The 20,605-nt window shown below is 32.3% G+C and overlaps 1 protein-coding gene across 1 annotated transcript in view; it reads left to right on the top strand.

Moving 5' to 3' along the window:
* Positions 1–20,605, top strand: part of LOC149736735 (dynein heavy chain domain-containing protein 1-like) — a 51,866-nt gene that overhangs the window by 7,152 nt on the left and 24,109 nt on the right. Inside the window, exons 16-52 of the mRNA XM_089876341.1 lie at positions 193–392; positions 723–926; positions 1,185–1,304; positions 1,563–1,735; positions 2,169–2,271; positions 2,635–2,787; positions 3,300–3,514; positions 4,046–4,157; positions 4,576–4,758; positions 5,084–5,228; positions 5,365–5,441; positions 5,757–5,909; positions 6,279–6,472; positions 6,850–6,987; positions 7,325–7,513; positions 8,154–8,317; positions 8,452–8,533; positions 8,879–9,031; positions 9,319–9,492; positions 10,134–10,361; positions 10,766–10,933; positions 11,385–11,571; positions 11,982–12,226; positions 12,708–12,792; positions 13,638–13,778; positions 14,165–14,427; positions 14,557–14,651; positions 15,048–15,195; positions 15,551–15,674; positions 16,074–16,140; positions 16,534–16,668; positions 16,869–17,013; positions 17,367–17,552; positions 18,213–18,420; positions 18,779–18,915; positions 19,186–19,401; positions 20,080–20,227. Of these exons, the coding sequence (XP_089732467.1) occupies positions 193–392; positions 723–926; positions 1,185–1,304; positions 1,563–1,735; positions 2,169–2,271; positions 2,635–2,787; positions 3,300–3,514; positions 4,046–4,157; positions 4,576–4,758; positions 5,084–5,228; positions 5,365–5,441; positions 5,757–5,909; positions 6,279–6,472; positions 6,850–6,987; positions 7,325–7,513; positions 8,154–8,317; positions 8,452–8,533; positions 8,879–9,031; positions 9,319–9,492; positions 10,134–10,361; positions 10,766–10,933; positions 11,385–11,571; positions 11,982–12,226; positions 12,708–12,792; positions 13,638–13,778; positions 14,165–14,427; positions 14,557–14,651; positions 15,048–15,195; positions 15,551–15,674; positions 16,074–16,140; positions 16,534–16,668; positions 16,869–17,013; positions 17,367–17,552; positions 18,213–18,420; positions 18,779–18,915; positions 19,186–19,401; positions 20,080–20,227 (5,858 nt within the window). The remainder of the gene's footprint in view (positions 1–192; positions 393–722; positions 927–1,184; positions 1,305–1,562; positions 1,736–2,168; positions 2,272–2,634; positions 2,788–3,299; positions 3,515–4,045; positions 4,158–4,575; positions 4,759–5,083; positions 5,229–5,364; positions 5,442–5,756; positions 5,910–6,278; positions 6,473–6,849; positions 6,988–7,324; positions 7,514–8,153; positions 8,318–8,451; positions 8,534–8,878; positions 9,032–9,318; positions 9,493–10,133; positions 10,362–10,765; positions 10,934–11,384; positions 11,572–11,981; positions 12,227–12,707; positions 12,793–13,637; positions 13,779–14,164; positions 14,428–14,556; positions 14,652–15,047; positions 15,196–15,550; positions 15,675–16,073; positions 16,141–16,533; positions 16,669–16,868; positions 17,014–17,366; positions 17,553–18,212; positions 18,421–18,778; positions 18,916–19,185; positions 19,402–20,079; positions 20,228–20,605) is intronic.

Genomic DNA, 20,605 nt, shown 5'->3' with positions numbered 1-20,605 from the left:
AGCAGTCTCACTTTTTATTACATAGTTTCCCTATAGCAGTTTTACTCCTAGCCTGTTTTATAGACTGATTATTTAGCCAATTACCTTTTATTCATATTTTTAATTAATTTAGTCTTTATCATTCTTTTCTAAGAGATAAATATGAGTTTATGAAATATAATGTATTCAATAAAACTACACCCTTTTTCACAGGCTTAACTGAACCACACGTGACTCCCAAGCAACAACCTACGAAAGCGGAGGACAAAGATGGAGTTGGTACCCCTGATCTTCTTCTATCTTCAAGAGAAGGAGCAAGACTTGGTTTATCAGTTGGTGGTCAGCGAATGATGGGACACTTCAACCCACTTGATCACACTAAACTGAAAGAGAAAATAATGAATGACCCAGAGGTATGTCACAGTCTGTGAAAATCTATCCTATAAATAACCCATACAATGATTTGAAAACCATTGAAAAAACGTCATATTAAAGTTACATTAACCTACATGTTTTTATTTTTAGTAATTTATTTTAAAATTTAGTAATTTATTTAAAAAATACATATTTCTGAACTTTATTGATTTTTTTAAATGGAAGTCACTTTATAATCAACCTCATTTAACATAACACCCAAAAATATATTTGTCTACAATTTAGTTTCACGTTTTGACTTTTGAGTATATTTACTCAAGCATTGATACAAGTTTTTCTTTCTTTCAATGAAAAACTTGTATCTCCAGATTGCTGCAGCCACTTCAAAGCAAGTTAGCTTGGTAGAATCAGCTCTTCAGGAGGTTGAGGACTTCTGTGAGGAGCACGTGTGGATCAGGGACATCAAGAAGTTTACATCAACGTGGAATGAACAGGAGCTTGCCAAGTTGAAGAAAAAACCTGCGCGAAAAATTGAAGAACTGCTTATTCAGGTCAAAGCATGGAGTGAAAAGGTACTTCTACATCACTAGCTGTATGACTGGAATTTGTATTTGTTGCAATGAGCCCAATTTGGTTCCCTCTTTTTTTATAAAATTTGTATTTTTTTTATTAATTTTTTTTTTTGAAAAACTTAATAAATGAGTTACTTTTCTGTTTATCTATCATGGTATTATAGAGTAATATATATATATATATATGTGTTTGTTTTAAGATTTTAAACAATATTTTTTACACATTTATTTTAATGTAAAGGCTCTTGCTATATTCAGGTAAAAAACATGGAGCGATCATTGGTGACAACAAACAGGTTGATCTACGTTGATTGTCGCCAACCTTACAATACCCTCGTACCTGCTCTCAACATTATATTCAAAAAGATAATACACATGGTAACATTGTTTTTTAGTGACCACATTTCAACTTAATGTAATTTTTGCTTTTTTTTTAACTTTTTTGTCATGATATTTTTGGTGCTGTGACTTTAATAACCATGAACCACACTGTGTTTTACCCTATTTCAGGCTAAATTTTAAAAAACAATATTGCATTTTTATGTAATTTGTAAAACATTTCCCAACTTTGAGCACTTGATGTAATTTTTCCACCATTATTACATTTTACCATTTTTTCTAATTACTTTCCAACAGGCAATGGCAGAAGCAAAGAGTTTGTCTCAATCAGTGAGTAGCAATGCCAAGGAATCATTGAAGGTCTTAAGCAACAAAGACACGAACATGAAATCCTTTGCAGCTTATGCAAAGAAAGTAACAGACTCAATCAAATCCAAACAAGAAATGTCCAACAAAGTTACCTACATCAGGTTAGCCATTGTAAAATGTGCATTTTTTTCTAACTCAGAACTCTCTTTAATATCAAGTTTGCTTTTGTTAAGGAATGCATGTGTTATTTGTATATCATTACAGTTTTCTTGTAATAAGAGCTCAAAGTCCGCCAATAAAACAATCTTTAATACCGAATATGTCTCATTTTTTTCACGAACCTCAGCAATCGTCCAAGGTATATCATTTACCTAGTGAAAAAAGTCTGTATTCACAATAATGAATGTACTACTTGTATAATCCTTTTAGTTTTCTAATCTTTTGATAGAAACCCGGAGTTTGCCAATATTATGTTAGACCCACATTTAAACTACATTTAGCAATTAAGATATTTGTATAACCATACTCTGTAATCGCTTTATATTGTAGTCATGTTTATAACACCTCCATAATAATTTTTCCATTAAAACACAGATCTCTGTATGAAGTGGTAAGAATGACATACAGACAACTCACACAGGAAGAGGAGAAATTGGATGACAGAGTCAAATCAACATGGGAGGCTTTCCTGTTTCAGGTTTTACTACTTTACATATCATACACAATTTCAATTCATTTTAATAATGTAAATGAATGTAACTTACTTTTATTCTCGCTGGCTGGAAAACGACCGTCATTATAACACGGGTGTTATGTTTCATACACCTCGTGCCAGCTTACGAGTTACCAAGTATATTACTTAAGGGGTGTTTGTTTTTTGGGGTGATTTTTTTTATGTGTGGCTGATAATTTGGACAGCTCATTAGTGACCACTGGGTTGAATTATACTATTTGTCAAAATGCGGTGTCATTGCCTTGTCACTCTAGCATTCCTGAAGAAAAATCACAGTATTCGGTAAATGCAACAGTAAATTTCTAAGCTGCGTTTTATTTTTCACAGTTGAAAGATGCTTCAAACTTTGTCTCCAACCAACAACCGATAATCTTGAAGAAATTACACGATATTTTCAATGCTTATTCTGAACAAGCAGAGAAATTTTCTTGCAGTGCATTTGAAGGAATTGCAGTCGATCCCACCACACCACCTGCTAAGGTTGGTAGTTTATGTTACAACTCTGTAATACCCTTTTTGCATGGTCAGTTGGTAATTCGCTAACAGAGTTATTTTGCATAGTCATCCGATGAGCGGTGTGAAAAGTGCCATCCGTTTATGTGCATATCAACATGGAGTTAGGTTACTTTAGCGCAATATTGTTAAATCATGTTCATAATATAATTTCTGATACTGTATGGTGCTATTTTAAACTAAAAACTGTAAAAATAGTACTTAAAAAAGATTAGGCAACTTAAACTGTTCTACCACAATATTTTTGTTATTTTAGTTAGTGTGATTTTCATTAACCATATTTAAATGAGTAAAAAATTGTAGGTTTAAATTGAAAGGCTGTTTAAATAGGATTATAATACTGTTAATATGAAATACAATACTGTTAATATTGAAAAGGTTTAAATAGGTTTACAATACTGTTAATAAATGTTACAATGTTTAAATAGGTTAAAATACTGTTAATGAGTGTTAAAATGTTCCCAAACATTCGCTTCCAGGTTATCAGCCATCTCAACCTGTGCATATCAAACTTTCATGAAGCAGAATCAAAAATGATTGAACTCAGTCGCTACCATGATTCTATATGTGGTGAACCTTATGATCTTACTCATATGAAAACATGGAGTGATAATCTCAACAACAGACTCAGTGTGTGGAAGTTTATTGATGTTTACAACTTCACTGTAGCAGAGTGGGGAGCAACTAATTTTCGGTAATACCTTGGGTGAAACTGTTTTGTAATTTAGTGAAATTGGTGTTTCAAATGTTATACCACTGTTTGTGATATTTCTATTGGAAAATGTCGTTTTTATATCTGGACAAAAAAAATATTAAACCTAGCACCACTGTTTCTTAGATCATTATAAAATAAAAATTTTTTAATTCCACATTTAAACAGGTTATAATTAAAACAGTAATAAATAAAATAGTTTATCGGATTTTCGCTGCTACCATTGTAGGTGTATGTGTCCTTGGGCAAGACACTTGGCAGATGCTTCAACCCAGTGGTCACAAATGGATTGTCCAAATTATCAGCCACACATAAACCCTCCCCCCCCCCAAAAAAAATAAAAACCACAAAGTAACATACATGGTAACTTGTGAGTTGGCACGAGGTGTATAAAAACAAAACACCTGTGTTACAACGACTGTCGTTTTTTAGCCATGCGAGGATAAAATAAGTTTCATTCATTTACACACTTAAGTTTTCTGTACTAAATATTAAATCTTATATCCACAACAGTAAGTTCAATTGTCACACTGCAATAGAGAAGATGCAGGAATGGCAAGTTGTTGCAAACAATCTCCAATCCTCCCTTCCACCTAATGATGATGTGCTTGGAATCTGGCGCCAGGTCATTTTTAGACATTACTTAAAAGTTAAATTTAAATACATATTTTTAAATTTGATGATTTTAGTTGTTGCAGTGTTGAAAAATTTTGTTTGCCACCACAAAAATAACTAGTTACAGTAGTTTGTATTTTCAAATTTAATTTTTTGAAGTGAGAATTGGCCCATTACCACCAACTTTATTTAGAAATACAATATTTCTAAATTATGAAAACTAGTTTAGGGTGCGATTTTATAAATATTGTCAGCTCTAGTCAAAAAAATACTCATTTAATAATAAAACTGTTATTGCTTATCCGTTACAGCTCTGTATTTATTCTTTTAAATTACCACAACATATAAATACCCAAACTGATTTTTTCCAACTTCATTTTTAGAGAGTAATTTTTCATTTTTAGAGAGTAACAAACCTTCATTTTTAGAGAGTAACAAATCTTTCGAAAGAACTTCCTCTTCTAAGCCGTTTGTCAAGTGATGCAATGAAAACTCGCCACTGGAGGGAAGTATTCACAGGCATGGGGGAGTCGTTTCAGTCAGCGGCTTCTTTCACTGTGGATGACATCATAACCTATAAACCATCAGATCATTCAGACATCATTAATAAAGTAAGTGACACATTTTGAAAAATTCCGTTTTTTTTGTATAGGGGTCCTATGTTCTGGCATGAAAAATTTTTGGCATTTTTGATAAGATCTTATGTTCTGGCATGAAAAACGTTTAATTTAAAAAAAAAAAAAATTTTGTAAGGATAAGGTCCTAAGTTTTGGCATGGCATTGGACATGTGATTTATGTCAAGATTAACTTTTTACTCAACATATAGATTAGGAACTTTATAAATGATACCTTACATAAAGTTTTTTTTATTGAAATTCATTTCAACCATATCCAAGCCGTTATTTTTCTGTGTTTAATAAACTTTGTTCCCTCAGATTTACAAGAATGCTTCAGCAGAATATTCTCTTGACCAGCTGTTGTACAAAGTGAAGCAACAATGGGAAAAACGACAATTCCAGCTTGCTAAGCATATCTATGTTATAAATAGTATGGATACACATAATAATGAAGAAGAAATAGGTTGGTCAGTTTGTCAAAGCAGTGGTTTTCAATCTGTATGTATAAGACTTCTACAGGCAGTTTGAGAACCACTGTAACAATTCTAATATAAGCGGTTGATGGTTTGTGCATCTTATATTTATTTATGTTTTAATAGACACAGGTAAAATGGAATCCGCAGGTTTCAAACACAAGGAAAAAAAACTATCCTTTAAAGAACCTGCAATGGCAAGGGTATGTATGGTTTGTTATGATGCAACTTTATTGCTTGATACACTCAGAATCCTTATATTTTGCAAAGAGTTTTTTATGATTAATATGAATGTGAATGAATGTAACCTGTTTTATCCTCACTTGGCGGAAAACGACAGTCGTTATAACACGGGTGTTCATACACCTCATACTAGCTTACGAGTTACCATTTATGTTACTTTGTGGGTGATTCTTTGAAAAAATGGATTTTTCCTAGACTTTTTTTATTATAATCAATTATGTCAGAAATATAACAAGATTCCTGATTGCCCTTGTCAAGATTTAAATATTATTTAGGAAATTGACAGCGGTACGTACACACTGGTTGGTGTGGAAGAAATTCTTCGTGATTTGTCCGATAGTCATGTGACTTTACAAGGAATGCTCCAATCAAAACACGCCACAGAAATTCGAAATGACGCTGAAGTTTGGAGTGATACACTGCAGCAGGTGACCAGAACTCTTTGTATTTAGCTTTGAGCCCTGTTTAAAACACCACAAGCTGTTATACATTTTTTCACTGCTTGAGCGAGGGTTTAGTGGTTGAATTCTCGCATCATAAGCAAAGAATAATAGGTTTGATGCTTCTACCGGTATGGCTGTGTGTGTTCTTGGTCAAGACACTTAGGGGACAAATACAGTGGTTATAAATGGGTTGTCTAAATTGTCAGCCATACTGAAAAAAGGTAAAATCAAAAAGAATATATGACACCCTGTTATAAGAATAGAATGACTGACTAATCACCTGAAGATAAAGAAAACAGAATTTATTTATTTGTTCTTTAAATCCTTGATTGCTATAAAAAAATATTCCATCAGATTGGAGAGATTGTACAGTTGTGGGTATCCTGCCAAGACAAGTGGATGTATTTGAACAAAGTGTTTTGTGGAGATCACAATTTGTTGTCCAGACTTCCACAGAAAGCTGAGAGCTTTAAATCAATTGATGAGCAATACAGAGAGTTCATAAAAGCCATGGTGCAGGACCCAAAAGTTCTCTCCGTGCTTTCAAGGTATTCATTTGAATTTTAAACTAAAATATCTGCAGTTAAAGTGTTTAAAACCAAAAAATGTAATGTTGAAATAAATTTATTGGCACAGTGGTTACAGCGCTTGCCTTCAGACCGCAGATTACAGTTAGCCACTACCGTGGGTGTATGTGTCCTTAATTTGTAGATGTATGACATAACACAGTAGCCTCTTATAAATTGTCCAAATTTGTAAGTCATACATAAAAAAAAAATACCAAAAATTATCCCTTAAGTTGCAAATGCTGTAGCTTATAAGTGGACACATGGTATATGACACAGAACACTTATGTTACATTGACTGTATTATCCCAGCACACACAGATAATTAAGTTGCATTCGTTTCTTATCTCATTAATTAGGAGACACGGTCAGCATGGTTGGCGTGAGATGCAAGGTGAACATCTTCGTAAACATTTAAGTTCATGCAATAACTCAGCAGAGAAGCTTCTGTATGATGTGTCGTCTCTTCTAGAGGAATTCAGATCCAAATTTCCACGGTAGTTTTGGATTAAACACTTTTCATTGTAGTTTAACATCTTGCGTATTAACAGAGCAAAGCTGTTTGTTTTCTAGTTTTCCAAGACTAACGTTTCAACAAACGACTTTTACTTATAAATATTTTTTTTCTGCTTGTAAAACTTGTGCTTTACAACTTGCGATAACAAAATATCTGAAAAACTCTTTAAAGCTTGAAAAAGTTTGCAACTTGAAAATTCTTCCGTACCTTAATTTAGAGAAGCTTCTAAGATTAGCTTCAACCTTGCCTTGAGTTTTCATTCAACTGCAAAGGTTTATTTCACATCTTATTTAACTGTTGTTTGTTTATTTAACTAGGTTATATTTCCTCTCTGATGACGACTGTGTGTGTCTTCTTGGTATTTCCCGACAACCACGTGCGTTGTTACCTTACATACCAAAATGTTTCCACGGTGCGCAGTCACTTTTGTTCAGCTTACCTGGTCTCCATGGTGAAGTACCAACTGCTAACGCTTCTGCGCTTGACCTTGAATTGCATTCACATAAGTAAGTTTTTAACTTTGATAGAATTTAAACTTTTTCTGGTACATTTGTTTGGTACTTATATAGTGAATTTTCTAATATAAATTTTTATTGTAACTATTCATGCACTATAATGGCATTTTTTAATAGACTAAAAGTATAAACGAAATCTTGAATGAATGAATGAATGAATGAATGAATGAATGAATGTAACTTACTTTATCCTCCCGTGGCTGGAAAACGACAGTCGTTATCACACGGGTTTAACACCTCGTGCCAGCTTACGAGTTACCATGTATGTTACTTTCTGGGTGATTATTTTTTTGAATTTTTTATTTTTTTTATGTATTTCTGATAATTTAGACAACCCATTAGACACTGGGTTGGAGCAATTGCCGTCAAGTGTCTTGCCCAAGGACACATACGCCCACAATGGTAGCAGCATTGAGCCTTGAATCCATTACCTCTGGGTTACAGGCAGGCACGCTAACCACTATACCATGGCACCGGACACTTAATTTAGTTTTGTACACTAAATCTGGTAAATTTAGGGAAATTAAGAAACGTAATTTTAGTACAAACAAAACTTTGATTCTTACTTATTATAAGAGTAACGTATGCAGCTAGATATGACATACAGCATGTTAAAACCCTTATATTTCAGGTTACAAGTCACACATCTGGTTGGAAACTTGAAAGAAATTTTGAAAATTGATGCGATTCCTGCACAGAGTGATGCTGTGGTGTGGTTCAATCTGCTTGAAAAGAATATCAAGCGTGCTATCACCAAACAACTCAAACAATGTGTTGAAGAAAGACTTTCTCAAGGTATATACACTGTTAAATTAATGTGGCCAAGAATTTATAATACAGTCCCTGTATTATGTATGTGCCATTAGAAAGCAAAATAAGATTCATATCGTTTAGAAAATATATTAATAATTTTTTTATATTTTTCACAGATTTAGAAAATGTTTCAAGTGTACTTGAAGAAGTTTACGCAACAGAGATGATTAAGAAGGAAAATTTTTCAAAAGAATACAGGTTGGGCAATTACAATACTCTACTTCCATGCAGTGCTTTTACATTGGTTTCTTAAGTGCTTTTGAGTGGCCACATTGTCTTTTGCTTATTGTAAGGTTCACTTGAAAAGCACTGCTTGCTTATTGTAGCATTACAAACTCATAAACAAAAGATAATGTTTTAAACGAATCTAGGTTGTATATTTTTAGAGCAAGATGCTAAGACTGTATCTAGGTGGCATGAACCATAAAATGTTGGAAATCAAATGCTTATACAATCCTTATCATACAAAAAAGCCAAACAGTTGTTAAATGCTACAGTGTTGACAGAGTTTAACAATATAAACAATATTAGATTTTGTTCCAGACACTGGCTGTTAAAATACACAAGTCAAGTGGTTCTTGTGAGCAACTCAATCTTATGGTTCCGTGAATTATCTCGTTTATTGAAATATGGGATGAAGAAAGAAGATTTGGAAACTTTTAAGAAAGAAACAATCCACAAGTTCAACCAGTTCAGGTTTAAAGAAAAACTATAATTGTATATATAACTTAGCTTTTAAAATAAAGTGCTGACTTGTCAATCTATCTTATTTTTAACTGTATTTTACTTTAAACTAATAGTCTGTAAATATTTGTAGTTTTTCCTATGACTTTTGTCTTACTTTTTATATTATAAAGCACACAGAATGAGGTATCTTGCTTATTGAATGCTTATAATAAGCACACATACATATATAATCTATACTCCAATCATGTAACTAAAAAGTCATAGTGTTACGAAACTTTGTGTCTTTTATCTTACAGCCAAGTAATGCAAGAAAATGGAATCCACGTCCAAAAATCTGCTTTACGGTTGCGACTCCAGACTCTCCTGTCATCCCTTGTGACCCAAACAGCTTATCACAGAGATATTTTAAGAACATTTGAAACGAGTGATGTAAAATCTATTGACTCGTATGAGTGGAACAGATTGATAAAGTAAGTAAAATTGTACTACGTGATTTTATAATATTAATAATATAATAATAACTTTATTTGTCTGTGCGTTAACCTTAGCGAAGATTTAGAATATTTTAAACGAAAAGTTAGGATATAGCAACAAAACAACAGTTTACAGTTAAAAACATATTTACATGTAATTGAAAAAAATAAGCGTGGTCGCTACACCTAGCAGACAAACGAGCCATTTATGTTTAATTATTACCAAGTTAGTCTTTTAATAGAAACAAAAATGTGCGTAAAACCACTTTTAGATAAAGATACTATGGACCTAGCATTAAAGAAATAGATTTTGGGTAAAAGTATTACTTGGACATTTGAATCACTTTTCTTTTCGTACTTAACAGCCAAATTTCTTAACCTTTACGTTTCATACAAAGTTTTTTTTACCCAAAGCGTGTTTTGGGCCTTTTTAAATGGCAAATAGCTTGACATAATTTAATTTTTATTTAGCCCTTTTAATTACAAAACAAAGGGTGTCTTTCCCTATAACACACTAACACAGTAGGATAAAATAAATGAAAAAGCGCTGGTTTAAAAGTGTTACTGTTAAACCTTATAAAAAGTAACCTACTGACTACAATAAATACAACTAACCAACTTCAAAAATATGTTTCCAGGCACACAGCAGATGTGGTTGATTATACCAACTCAGACTTAAAGAGAGAGAAAATATTGTTTGGTCATGATGAATCTATACTGAACAGATCAGCCACAGCAGGACGATGTTTCGTGGAAGTCCTTGGGGACAAGGAAGCTTATGCATATGAGTATCGCGCTATGACTGGTGTTTTGGGTAATACATCTGGTGCATGTGTTGGAACTGTTATTACACCAATTACAGAAAGGTAATTGGTGCTTTTTTTGTAATTTTAACTTTTGTTTGTATTAATATTCAGTAATCACTAATGGGCTTTCCAAATGCTTTATCATAAACAAAAAATGAAAAAAATTCCTCCAAAAATAACCATCCCAAAAGTACCGTACTTGGTAACTCGTAAGCTGGCATGAGGCGTATGAAACAAAACACCTGTGTTATAACGACTGTTGTTTTCCAGCCACGCGAGGATAAAATAAGTTACATTTATTCATTCATTTATAATAACATAATTTTGCAGTTTTTGTGGTTATGCAACATATATACAAGTAACTATTTGTCATAAACATATTAGAAAAAAAAACTAAAAAAAAACTTTTCTGCATCAAAATGTCAATGTCTATTTTTAATGAAATAATGTTCAACCCCTTGTAGATGTTTGTTGAGTCTTAACCTGGCAATAAGATCACGTAAATACGGCGGTCTATTTGGTGAGACTGCTGTCGGGAAGTCAGTTGTTGTTTCTGAGCTTGCGGCAGCTTATGGTCGTCAATTCATCAGCATTAATTGCTCACAGTTGTTCGAGATAAATATTTTCAAAAGGTGGGAGCAAGTTGTGAGAATGTTAGAAAATGGAAAAAATGAAGCATTTTGCTTAAGAAATAAAACTTTGTTTTATCAAGTTTTGTTTTATTAAAAAAGAAAAAATGTATTAAAAAAAAAAATGTTTTCAGATTTTTAAGATCTTTGTTCATGTATGAGTCAAGCTGCTTATAAGATTATTATTTCCATACTTTTTTGTGCTGGTATTATTTTACTAGTAGCATTAGGAGCATTTGTAATGCTAAATCATATAAATTTGGAAGAGTTTGGCATGTACTATTTGTCTAATTCTAAATCTGAAAATATCTGTTTTATTAAAAAATGGTTATAAGATTTTTGTTTATTCATGAAAAACTTTATAACCATATTTTTCTGCACGTTTTAATTTGTGAGTAGTATTAGCAGTATTTGTGTGGCTAAAAAAAAATTTTGACTATGTTTGTATTTTCAGGTTACTATGTGGAATGGTTGAATCAGGTTCCTGGTTATGTTTCGATCACGCTCAAAGACTCACTCCAACCACTCTATCTATATTGAACCAACATATATCTCATATACAAGAAGCATGTACCACTATTGAACAATCTACTAACACCCCATACACTGTACATGGATGTGATGGGAAAACCAAACTCAAGGTAATACTAATACAGACATGTACCTTCTTGTTTTTCTTAAATCGAAAAATCAAAATTTTTACATAAGCGCCATGTTGTATACTATACTCTGTGATTCATGTAATGCTGTATCCTCTATAATATATCATGTATAATACCAATACTGGTGTCCAAGTGGGTACTGTGTGTTGTGCCTTTTTCATGCACTGTGAACGCTTAACTAATGAAGCTACTTATTACTTTTATACACTGTATGTTGAAAAAAATCTAGCATTAGTTATCTATAAATTATCATGCTGACAAAAAGCTTAACTTAAGAAAAAATCACTAAAAAAATAATTTTTATTAAAAAACAATATAAATGTTAAAAGGTTCAGTAATGTGGTAACTTTTGTATTTCACTTTTTATTAATCTTTCCTAATTTATCCAGAGAAGCAACTCAGTGACCACACTCCATGATTCATTAAAAGATGGAACTACACTGTCATGGCAACCACAGATCTCAGAATCCTTGCTTAAACTAATAGAGAAGACACGATTCGAAGATAGCGATGCGAAGGATTATTTATCAGAGCAATCTGATCCTCGGAGCATTGGGAGCATCATCTTTGAGAACAAACTACTCCGAGTAAAACCGGGATTTGCCGTCTTCATGAATTTCACTACATCTGCTGGGTAAGTGGTGGTTTTATTGGTTGGGTTAAATTTTGTTGTAATTTCGTTTGTTTATTATAGTTATCATCTTAACTTATTTATTTGTAATAATTCAGTTTAATGTTTTTATTACATGCTTGCAGTGAAATATTTTTACAGTCCATCTTTTTAGTTTTATCTTTACAGTAAAAAAATGTCAATTTTTTAGTTGGCATACTCAGGAACCCTTAGTATGTATAGTAGGGTGGGGGAGATGGAACACCTCTTCATTCTATTTTCTCGTCCTATTTGGTAGTAAACAAAGAACATTCAAAGAATTAATAAACCCTATCCTCACAACCCATAGACCGCTGTTACCTGTTTAAAATGATATTAGGATATTGTGTACTAAAGGTGTCCCATCTTCCCCCACCCTCCTATATTTACTTAGGTAAGGTCTTTACACTGAATAAAATTGACCAAGCCATTGCACATACCTTATAATTTGTATCATATATTCCAGATCTTTCCCTGAGCTACCAGATAGTTTACGTCTCATGTACCGACCTGCTTGCTTGATTAAACCAGACATTCAGAAATTGATTGAGGTATCTTATGTATTGTGTGACATGGTTGCTCTAAATTTCACCACAAGCGTGACATATTTATGTTTCATGCATGCCTTCATATATGAGTAAATAGTTTCGGGAATCTTCGAATCTGACCCTGATTTGATGTTTATATAGTTAAATGATACTTGCATAGTAATGAACAGTAATGATCTGGTGCTACGAAAACGTAACCAACAAAAATCAAGTCCAACCACCAGTAGTACTATAGAAATATACCCACCAGATCAACAATTATACACGTCTGATTTTGATTTACATTACTAAATGTGTTTTTTCATGTGTATTTACCCTTTTTGAAAGCAGCACTGCACCCAATGCATTTAAACGCACATTATGTATGTTTATTGTACGGAACTAGATAATGTCCAAGCAATTCAAAGGGAGTAAAATGTTTGTATTAATCAGGAATTCAGTTGTATATTTATAACTGCATTATAACAGTTGTTTAAGTCGGTGCTCTTCAACCGGTGTGCACGGCGCACCCTAGGGTGCACCAAAATATGCCAGGGGTGCACCAGTGCAAAAAGGTATACAAGGGTGCATCACAAACTTCAACAATTTTCAGCAATATTTTTTCATTTTAAACTTTTTTAACCAATTTAGCCATTTTCCTACATTTTTTTTTATATGAATTCTATATCTTGCATCACTAGGAATTGTGAAACTTCATTAGTTTTACGTTAAAGCAATCAGGGGTGCATGAGTTCGACGCAACAACTTTAGGGGTTCACCAACCCATAAAAGGTTGAAGAGCACTAGTTTAAGTTACTTTTAAAATATTCTTAAATTACACACAACTAAATAATATCCAATATTCCCAGGTTTGGTTACAAGCTGCGGGATTTGCGGACTTTATCAACTTATCCCACAAACTACACCTCATGTACCAACTCATACAAGCTAACTCTGATCATATAAGTTGTCCAAGCAAAGGATCTGCAATTGACTTTTCTGCTACTAAGGTATGTGAATGTATCTGCTTTGTTTTTGTTTTTACGGTGAATATAAATAAATAAATGTAACATGAATGAAATTTATTGTGTTTCTTCGGTCGCGATAACGAAGAACTAGAGAGTTTACAAAAGCCAAAAAATAGGTAGTAACGGTAAAACAACAGTTGTTAACTTATTTATTCTTACGAGATGGACCAATGACGGTTGTTATAATATGGTTTACCTGGGTTACCACATACGTAACTTTGTTGTTCATTTTTTTTTGGGGGGGGGGAATTTTTTTGTGTGCTGTTAATTCTCTTATGCTGGCAGTGGTGCCAATTTCAATTACTATTTTTCACCTATTGCTTATAAAAAATATTTATTTTAAGTTATTCCTGCATTACTCACACTAGGTTGCAAACATTGACCTTTCTACAATGAAGTCCATCATCTCCACCGCATCTCTTATCAACTGCAGCCTAAAGTCACATCAGAGGAGCAGAGCGGAGTCAGTGAACGAACCGGATCTTCTCGGAGCAAGAACACCTTCCGCAACATCTTCCTCCACAAGCATAGGAAGGTCGAGCAGAAGATCAGAGATGGTTTTATCGAATCATAATGAAGAGTTGGCTGTCGTGAACGCAATTTTTATTATTTTTAATCCAAAATTAGGAAGGTAATTGGTGTAATTTTCTAATCTGTAATATTAATGGGGTGGCATGCCTATGGTGTAGGTCAGGTTTTGAACTTTGTGTGTTTTTTATCACATTTTGCGAGAACTTAAGTCTATTCATTTACCTTGCAGTGCATTTGCTGTTTCAAAATTCAAGGAAAACTTGAGAAATATTTTCCCAATGAGTTCCAGACCTTCAACAGGACAGAAAGATTTAAAACTCGCTGGTGAGTTCATTGGTAAAGAACAATATTTCACATTATTGTTTAAAACATTGGTAAAAATAGCTTTATTAACATTCTTGTTAAAGGTGAAACGTTGGTAACTAAAATAAAATTTACCACAGTTGGAAGTTACCTTTAAAAAAAATTTAAATTCCTTTAAAAACGCATTTTTTTATTTTATTTAAGCGGTTATATTTGAGTTTATAAAAATGTGTAAAAAAATGTTATTTTTAAAGCAAGTATTTTTAGGTTTATAAAAAATGTGTAAATAATATATATATATATATATATATATATATATTTTTTTTAAATAAAGCGGTTATATTTAAGTTTAAAAAATGTAGTGTATATAAACGTATATACCGGCATTGCAAGATTTTTCAATTATTTTTTTTTCAGCTGAAATAAAACAGCAGATGATAACTGATGGTTTGCAACCAACAAATGAATGGATTAATAAAATATGTGAATTACACACCATGATAAGACTTAACCAGTGTGTGGTTATGGCTGGTGCTGCTGGTTCTGGTAAAACAACCATGTACAGGTACGGTTGGTAATTTAATGTGGTACAGAATTGCAAAAAAGTTTTATAAAATGTTTAAAAGAATTTAAAAAAAGTTAAATTTTGGTCATAAAAAAATAAAAAATAAAGTATTAAAATATTTTTTTCAGTTGAAAAATTGGTTGAATAATGTAATACAACAATCATTTTGCATTAAAACTTAAAAAAATAGTTTTAACCTAAAAAAATAACTTTATGTTCTATCATTAGTATCGCATTTTTATCCACACATGGCTGAAAAACTTGGTAAGGTATAACACAGATATCATATGTACCATACATAGTTGAAACAAAATATATTTTTGTAAAGTTTTTAAAAATGTTGTCAATACATTAGGATTCTGTCCAAAGCACTCAATGTATTATGCACACACCAGTTGGAAAAAGCAGATAATTTAAATGATGGAGTGAGAGATGGTGCAACCACTGATGCTACTATGACAAGTTCTGGAAATTTACTGGTAATTTTCCGTTTAACATTTCCACTTGTGTATAATGTGTATACTGAAATACATATCCTGAGCTGTGGCAAAGTGGTTAGCAGGCCTGCATGTAACCCAGAGGTAATGGGATCAAGGCTTGACGGTGCTACCACTGTGGGCTGATGTGTCCTTGGGCTAGTCGCTTAACGGCAATTGCTCAAACTCAGTGGTCACTAATAGGTTGTCAGCCACACATAATTAAATGAAAAAATAATCACCCACAAAGTAGCATTTGTGGTTGCTCGTAAGCTGTCATGAGGTATATGAACACCCTTGTTATAACAACTGTCGTTTTCCGGCTATGAGAGAATAAAGTTAGTTACATTCACATTCATTACGAATTGTATATATGGAAATCTAGTATTGTTTTAATTCCAGGAGAAACAAGAAAGAGCCTATTCTACAACGAGCGTAACTTCATTCTCTGATGTATTCACTGCTCACGGTAATATATATATAGCATATTACACTTTGGTTATGAACACATTTCTATTTTCATATTTTTTAGTATGTTTGGCGTTTTCAACTAAATATATACATATAGGTTATCTTGCACTGCTTTTATGCCATAAATGTTCTGGATAGCTACTTTATTTCTGGTTTGCAAAAATGTGTGTGTTTTGAATTGCAAAAAAATGTGTTTACTGTGCAATATTGCCTAGATAAGTTTTTGTAGTTTGTTATTTCTACAAAACTTTTATTTGCAATTTTTGTAAGATAAGATGTTGAAAAAATTGTGTAATAAAAAGTAGGTTCAGGTTATAAAGTAAAAAATAATTCAAATATTCATAAGAGAACACGCTACCAATGTTTTGCATTAACTTTTATTTAATTGCAGGTGAAACTTCACATAATTTGCTCAACTTGAAGGATGAATATTCAAGAGTAGACGTTACAGTATTGTTCCCTAATGCTTCCCAAATATCTGACTTGTTCGGGTATTTTGATACCGATGCCAATGTTTGGAAGCAAGGTGGGGAAACATAAAACACCAAATAGTCTTTCTTAAGTAGTTTTTACCAATAGTGTGTTTGAACAACTGGCGTTTTGCTGCTAAATCCTTTCTTTTAGTTGTTCAAAAAGAATATTTTTATATGAAACTAAAGTATATCTGTGTTTGGTTTGTTAAATGCCATTAACAAAGGTTATGTTTTTGTTATATTTTTTTCTCAGGTCTTATAGTGAAAATGTTGAAGGATTGCACTATAATTCACAAAGAGAATAAAAAGAACGCTGGAAAAGAGAAAAAGGAAGAAGGTTTGCAACCTTCTGCTGGGGCTGAGAAAGATGAAAAAGATGCAAAAATTAAATTTCCAAAGTATGTCAGTTTTGCTTTATTACAATCAAGCTTGTAGTTATATAAAACCACACAATCCAGTTTAAAAAAGACGAACCATAATTTTTTTAATAAGTTTTTCCCACTTTTTTTGAAATAATTTTAAAATGCGTTCTGCTATCTTGGCATTGTGGTAACACTATTGTTTGGAGCTTTTTGCATAACTTTTTACGTCACAAATTTCAAATACTGGTTACAGAACTCCAAATATGGGCTCATTTAGTTCAAAAATGACTAACCAGAATTTTTGTATAAGTTCGTTCGAAGTTGAAAAAATGTTAAATTTTTGTGTCCTACCTTTTATTCTGATGTCTTACCTTGTTATTTAACTACAGGTTACAGAAATGGATTGTATTTGATGGATCTATCAACTCAAACTGGACGGATAGTCTCAACTGTTTATTGGATGATAACCATCGTGTTCATATGAGTAATATGGAAAGTCTTACTCTGCCTAAAACAACAAGCGTTTTATTTGAATGTGCGGATATATCATCTGCATCACCAGCTGTGCTATCTAGGTTAGATAGGAGATTACATTCTTTTTTTAAAGTTATTTTTAAATGACAAGCGTTTTATTTGAATGTGCGGATATATCATCTGCATCACCAGCTGTGCTATCTAGGTTAGATAGGAGATTACATTCTTTTTTTAAAGTTATTTTTAAATGACACCTTTTTGTTTCTATTAGAAGTTAAACTTGAAAATATTTAGGCATAAATGGCTTATTTGTCCGCTAGGTGTAGTTTAACTGTGTGTTTTAACGACTGTTTATCTCCATATCCTGTCTTTTTTTTAAATTAAATGTATTGAAGTTGTACTTTACATTTAATTTTTCTTGTTGTTTGTAACTAACTAATTATGACATAAATCTCAGTTTTTTTTTGGCCTGCAATGCTCTACCACTCTACCAATTAACAGTGGAATTCCATTTTATATGGGTGAGGTTCTACAGAAAAATCTGTGAAAAGTCTAGGATTCATGCCAGAGTTGGCAAATTACTACAATATTTATAATACAACAGTTATACATTATAACCTTGGTAACTTACATGTGTTTGCGGAATTAGCTAAGTTTGACAAAGTAATTGTTCATTAAAATCTTTTCCTTAAATTTAAACCTTAAATATTCTCAACAGTTTATCTTTTTTTTAAATATTATTAACTGTTTCTTATTTTTAGATGTTCAATATTACATTGCACTGTTGTTGATAACTGGAGAAATATTGCATCTTCTTGGTTGGAAAATGCATACAATCTATATGCTGTCACAAGACACACAGTTAAAGTATGGAATGAACTCATTGAAGATCTTGTCCCAACCATTCTCAAGTTTCTTGAACAAAGAAATGGAAGTGTGCTTACTGCTGGGTTGGACAACGCACAGAGGGTTTGTTCAACTTGTTTTTAAATTATATCTAAATTTAGATTATATCTTTAAATCATGCCATGGAAAAAAATCCAATTTTCTCAAACTAAATGTGTTTATTTAACTGCAAGTATTTTTTTTTTAATGAATTCATTTTCTAATAGAATTTATTGTGTATCAAGTAAACAAGGTTTTGCCAATTATTAAGGGGAATTGTACCTCTGTATCCTTTGTATCTGTGTGCAGCCCATTTGTTTATTTACAAAATTGATATATTACGAACATACACAACAAATGCTAAAACTTTTAAACTTGACATTTAATAAGTTAGTATTAACATTATTAACCAAAAAATGCTCTGATGTTACCAATGTTACAGAGCAAACACGCAAGAGCATCAGGCATCCATGAAATAACTTCCTTCTTCTCCATTCTCGCATCCTGTCTCGACTCTCATTCCATGAGAAGATATCTTCTCGCACAAAACAATGACAACGATGATGTCACAATGAACAGGTGAATAATTTTTCTTCTACTGGTGCTATCAGCCTAAAACGAATATTTGAAATTTATCTTCTGATAAAAATATACATAAGCAGTATTATTACCAATGCTAACCAGATAAGCTTTTGACCAGAAAAGCCACTTTTCAAATTAGGTGCTGAAATACATGCAAATTTTCTAGTTCCATATAGAAGATGAGGTTAACAGTTTTGGAAACTTCATTTAGCTGAAACTCTATTTGTTATAAAATCTATATAATTTGAATAAATTTAAAAAATTTAGAAAATCGAGTTCGGCGAATACTAAGGATGAGACTCAGTCAACCGTGACAAGAGGAAGTGTCCGGTCACGCTTGGATGAAGTTGTTCCCGACACAAATCACCAAATATCTATTAATTTATTCGGATTTGCGTTCGTTTGGTCATTTGGGGGACATCTAACGGAAAACGAGATGCAAAATTTTGATCTTTTTATGAGAGATGCAATCAGGAAATCAAGGTGTTTTTTTTTCGCTTTTGATGTGTTAGCTCTTTTTTAGGTAATATGCCTTTTTACTGTTACCATGTTTGTTTCCATATTTTTTTTAACTCCTACCCTAATAATGCAATAAACTATTCTTCTAATTAAAACTTTAATTTGCTTAATTAAATGCTATTTATTTAATTTTCACATGGTATCGTCTGTAGGGTGTAACTGTCACGCCTTTTATCCAAAACAATATTTTTATCTATTTTATCAATAAGCCTGTTTTAATAACTGTTGTTTAACCGTTACTACCTGCCATTTCGCTTGTGTCAACTCTTTTGTTCTTCGTTATCCTGACTGAAAAGACAAAATGAATTTCATTTATTCATTCATTCGTTAAAACAGCAACATTTTTTACACTCTACTTCACTTGATGCCGCACAGTGGGACCTAATCGATATAGAATGTTACTGTTTTTATTTTCTGTGTTATTGGGGTAAGAGTTAAAACACAAACATGGAAACACAGCTTCATTTTTGATAAATACTTTATCCACTCTATGTGCTCTATTCATTAACTTAATACCTCAATGCATAATATATATATTTTATTTTAGGATTTTGAAACTGCAATACAAGATATACTAACTCTTTATATTCTTTATCATTCATTAACTTAATAAATATACTTCAACTGTATAAATGTATCCAGACATGACTTGGAATTCCCCCCATACGATACTGTGTTCGATTATTTTGTGGATGAAGAATTTGGTCGGTTCAGTTTATGGGAAGATAAGATTGACCTGAGATCACGAGTTGTTTTGCAGAATGGTTCATCTTATATACCAGTGCATCAGGTAGAGGACAATGCTCTGTCGCATGTAGAAATATTTATAGAGGTGTTTTAAAAGGGTTTCAAGTGATATGAGCTGTACTTTGTATATTCTGTTTTTGGAAATGCATTTGCCATGTTTTTGTGTCGGACATTGGACATAATAAATATATTTGGTACCCTTAAGCTTCAGAATAAGCCAAATTAGGTCTAAATTGTTCCTTGTCATGCAATGTCACACTGTGGTAATTGCATATTTACATCAAGTTAGTCACTTTGGTGCACATACATGTATTGCAGAACAAAAAATTAACTGATGTAAAATTTTAAATAACAGATGCAAATTTTTGGTGGGCAAAATAATAAAAAAATCAATGTAACCAATTTTACGTATGGACATTAT

The sequence above is a fragment of the Ciona robusta genome, chromosome 4 (genome assembly GCF_009617815.1).
Source record: "Ciona robusta chromosome 4, ASM961781v2".
In the NCBI taxonomy this organism is placed as follows: Eukaryota; Metazoa; Chordata; class Ascidiacea; order Phlebobranchia; family Cionidae; genus Ciona; species Ciona robusta.
This window is presented reverse-complemented; position numbering and strand designations above follow the sequence as displayed.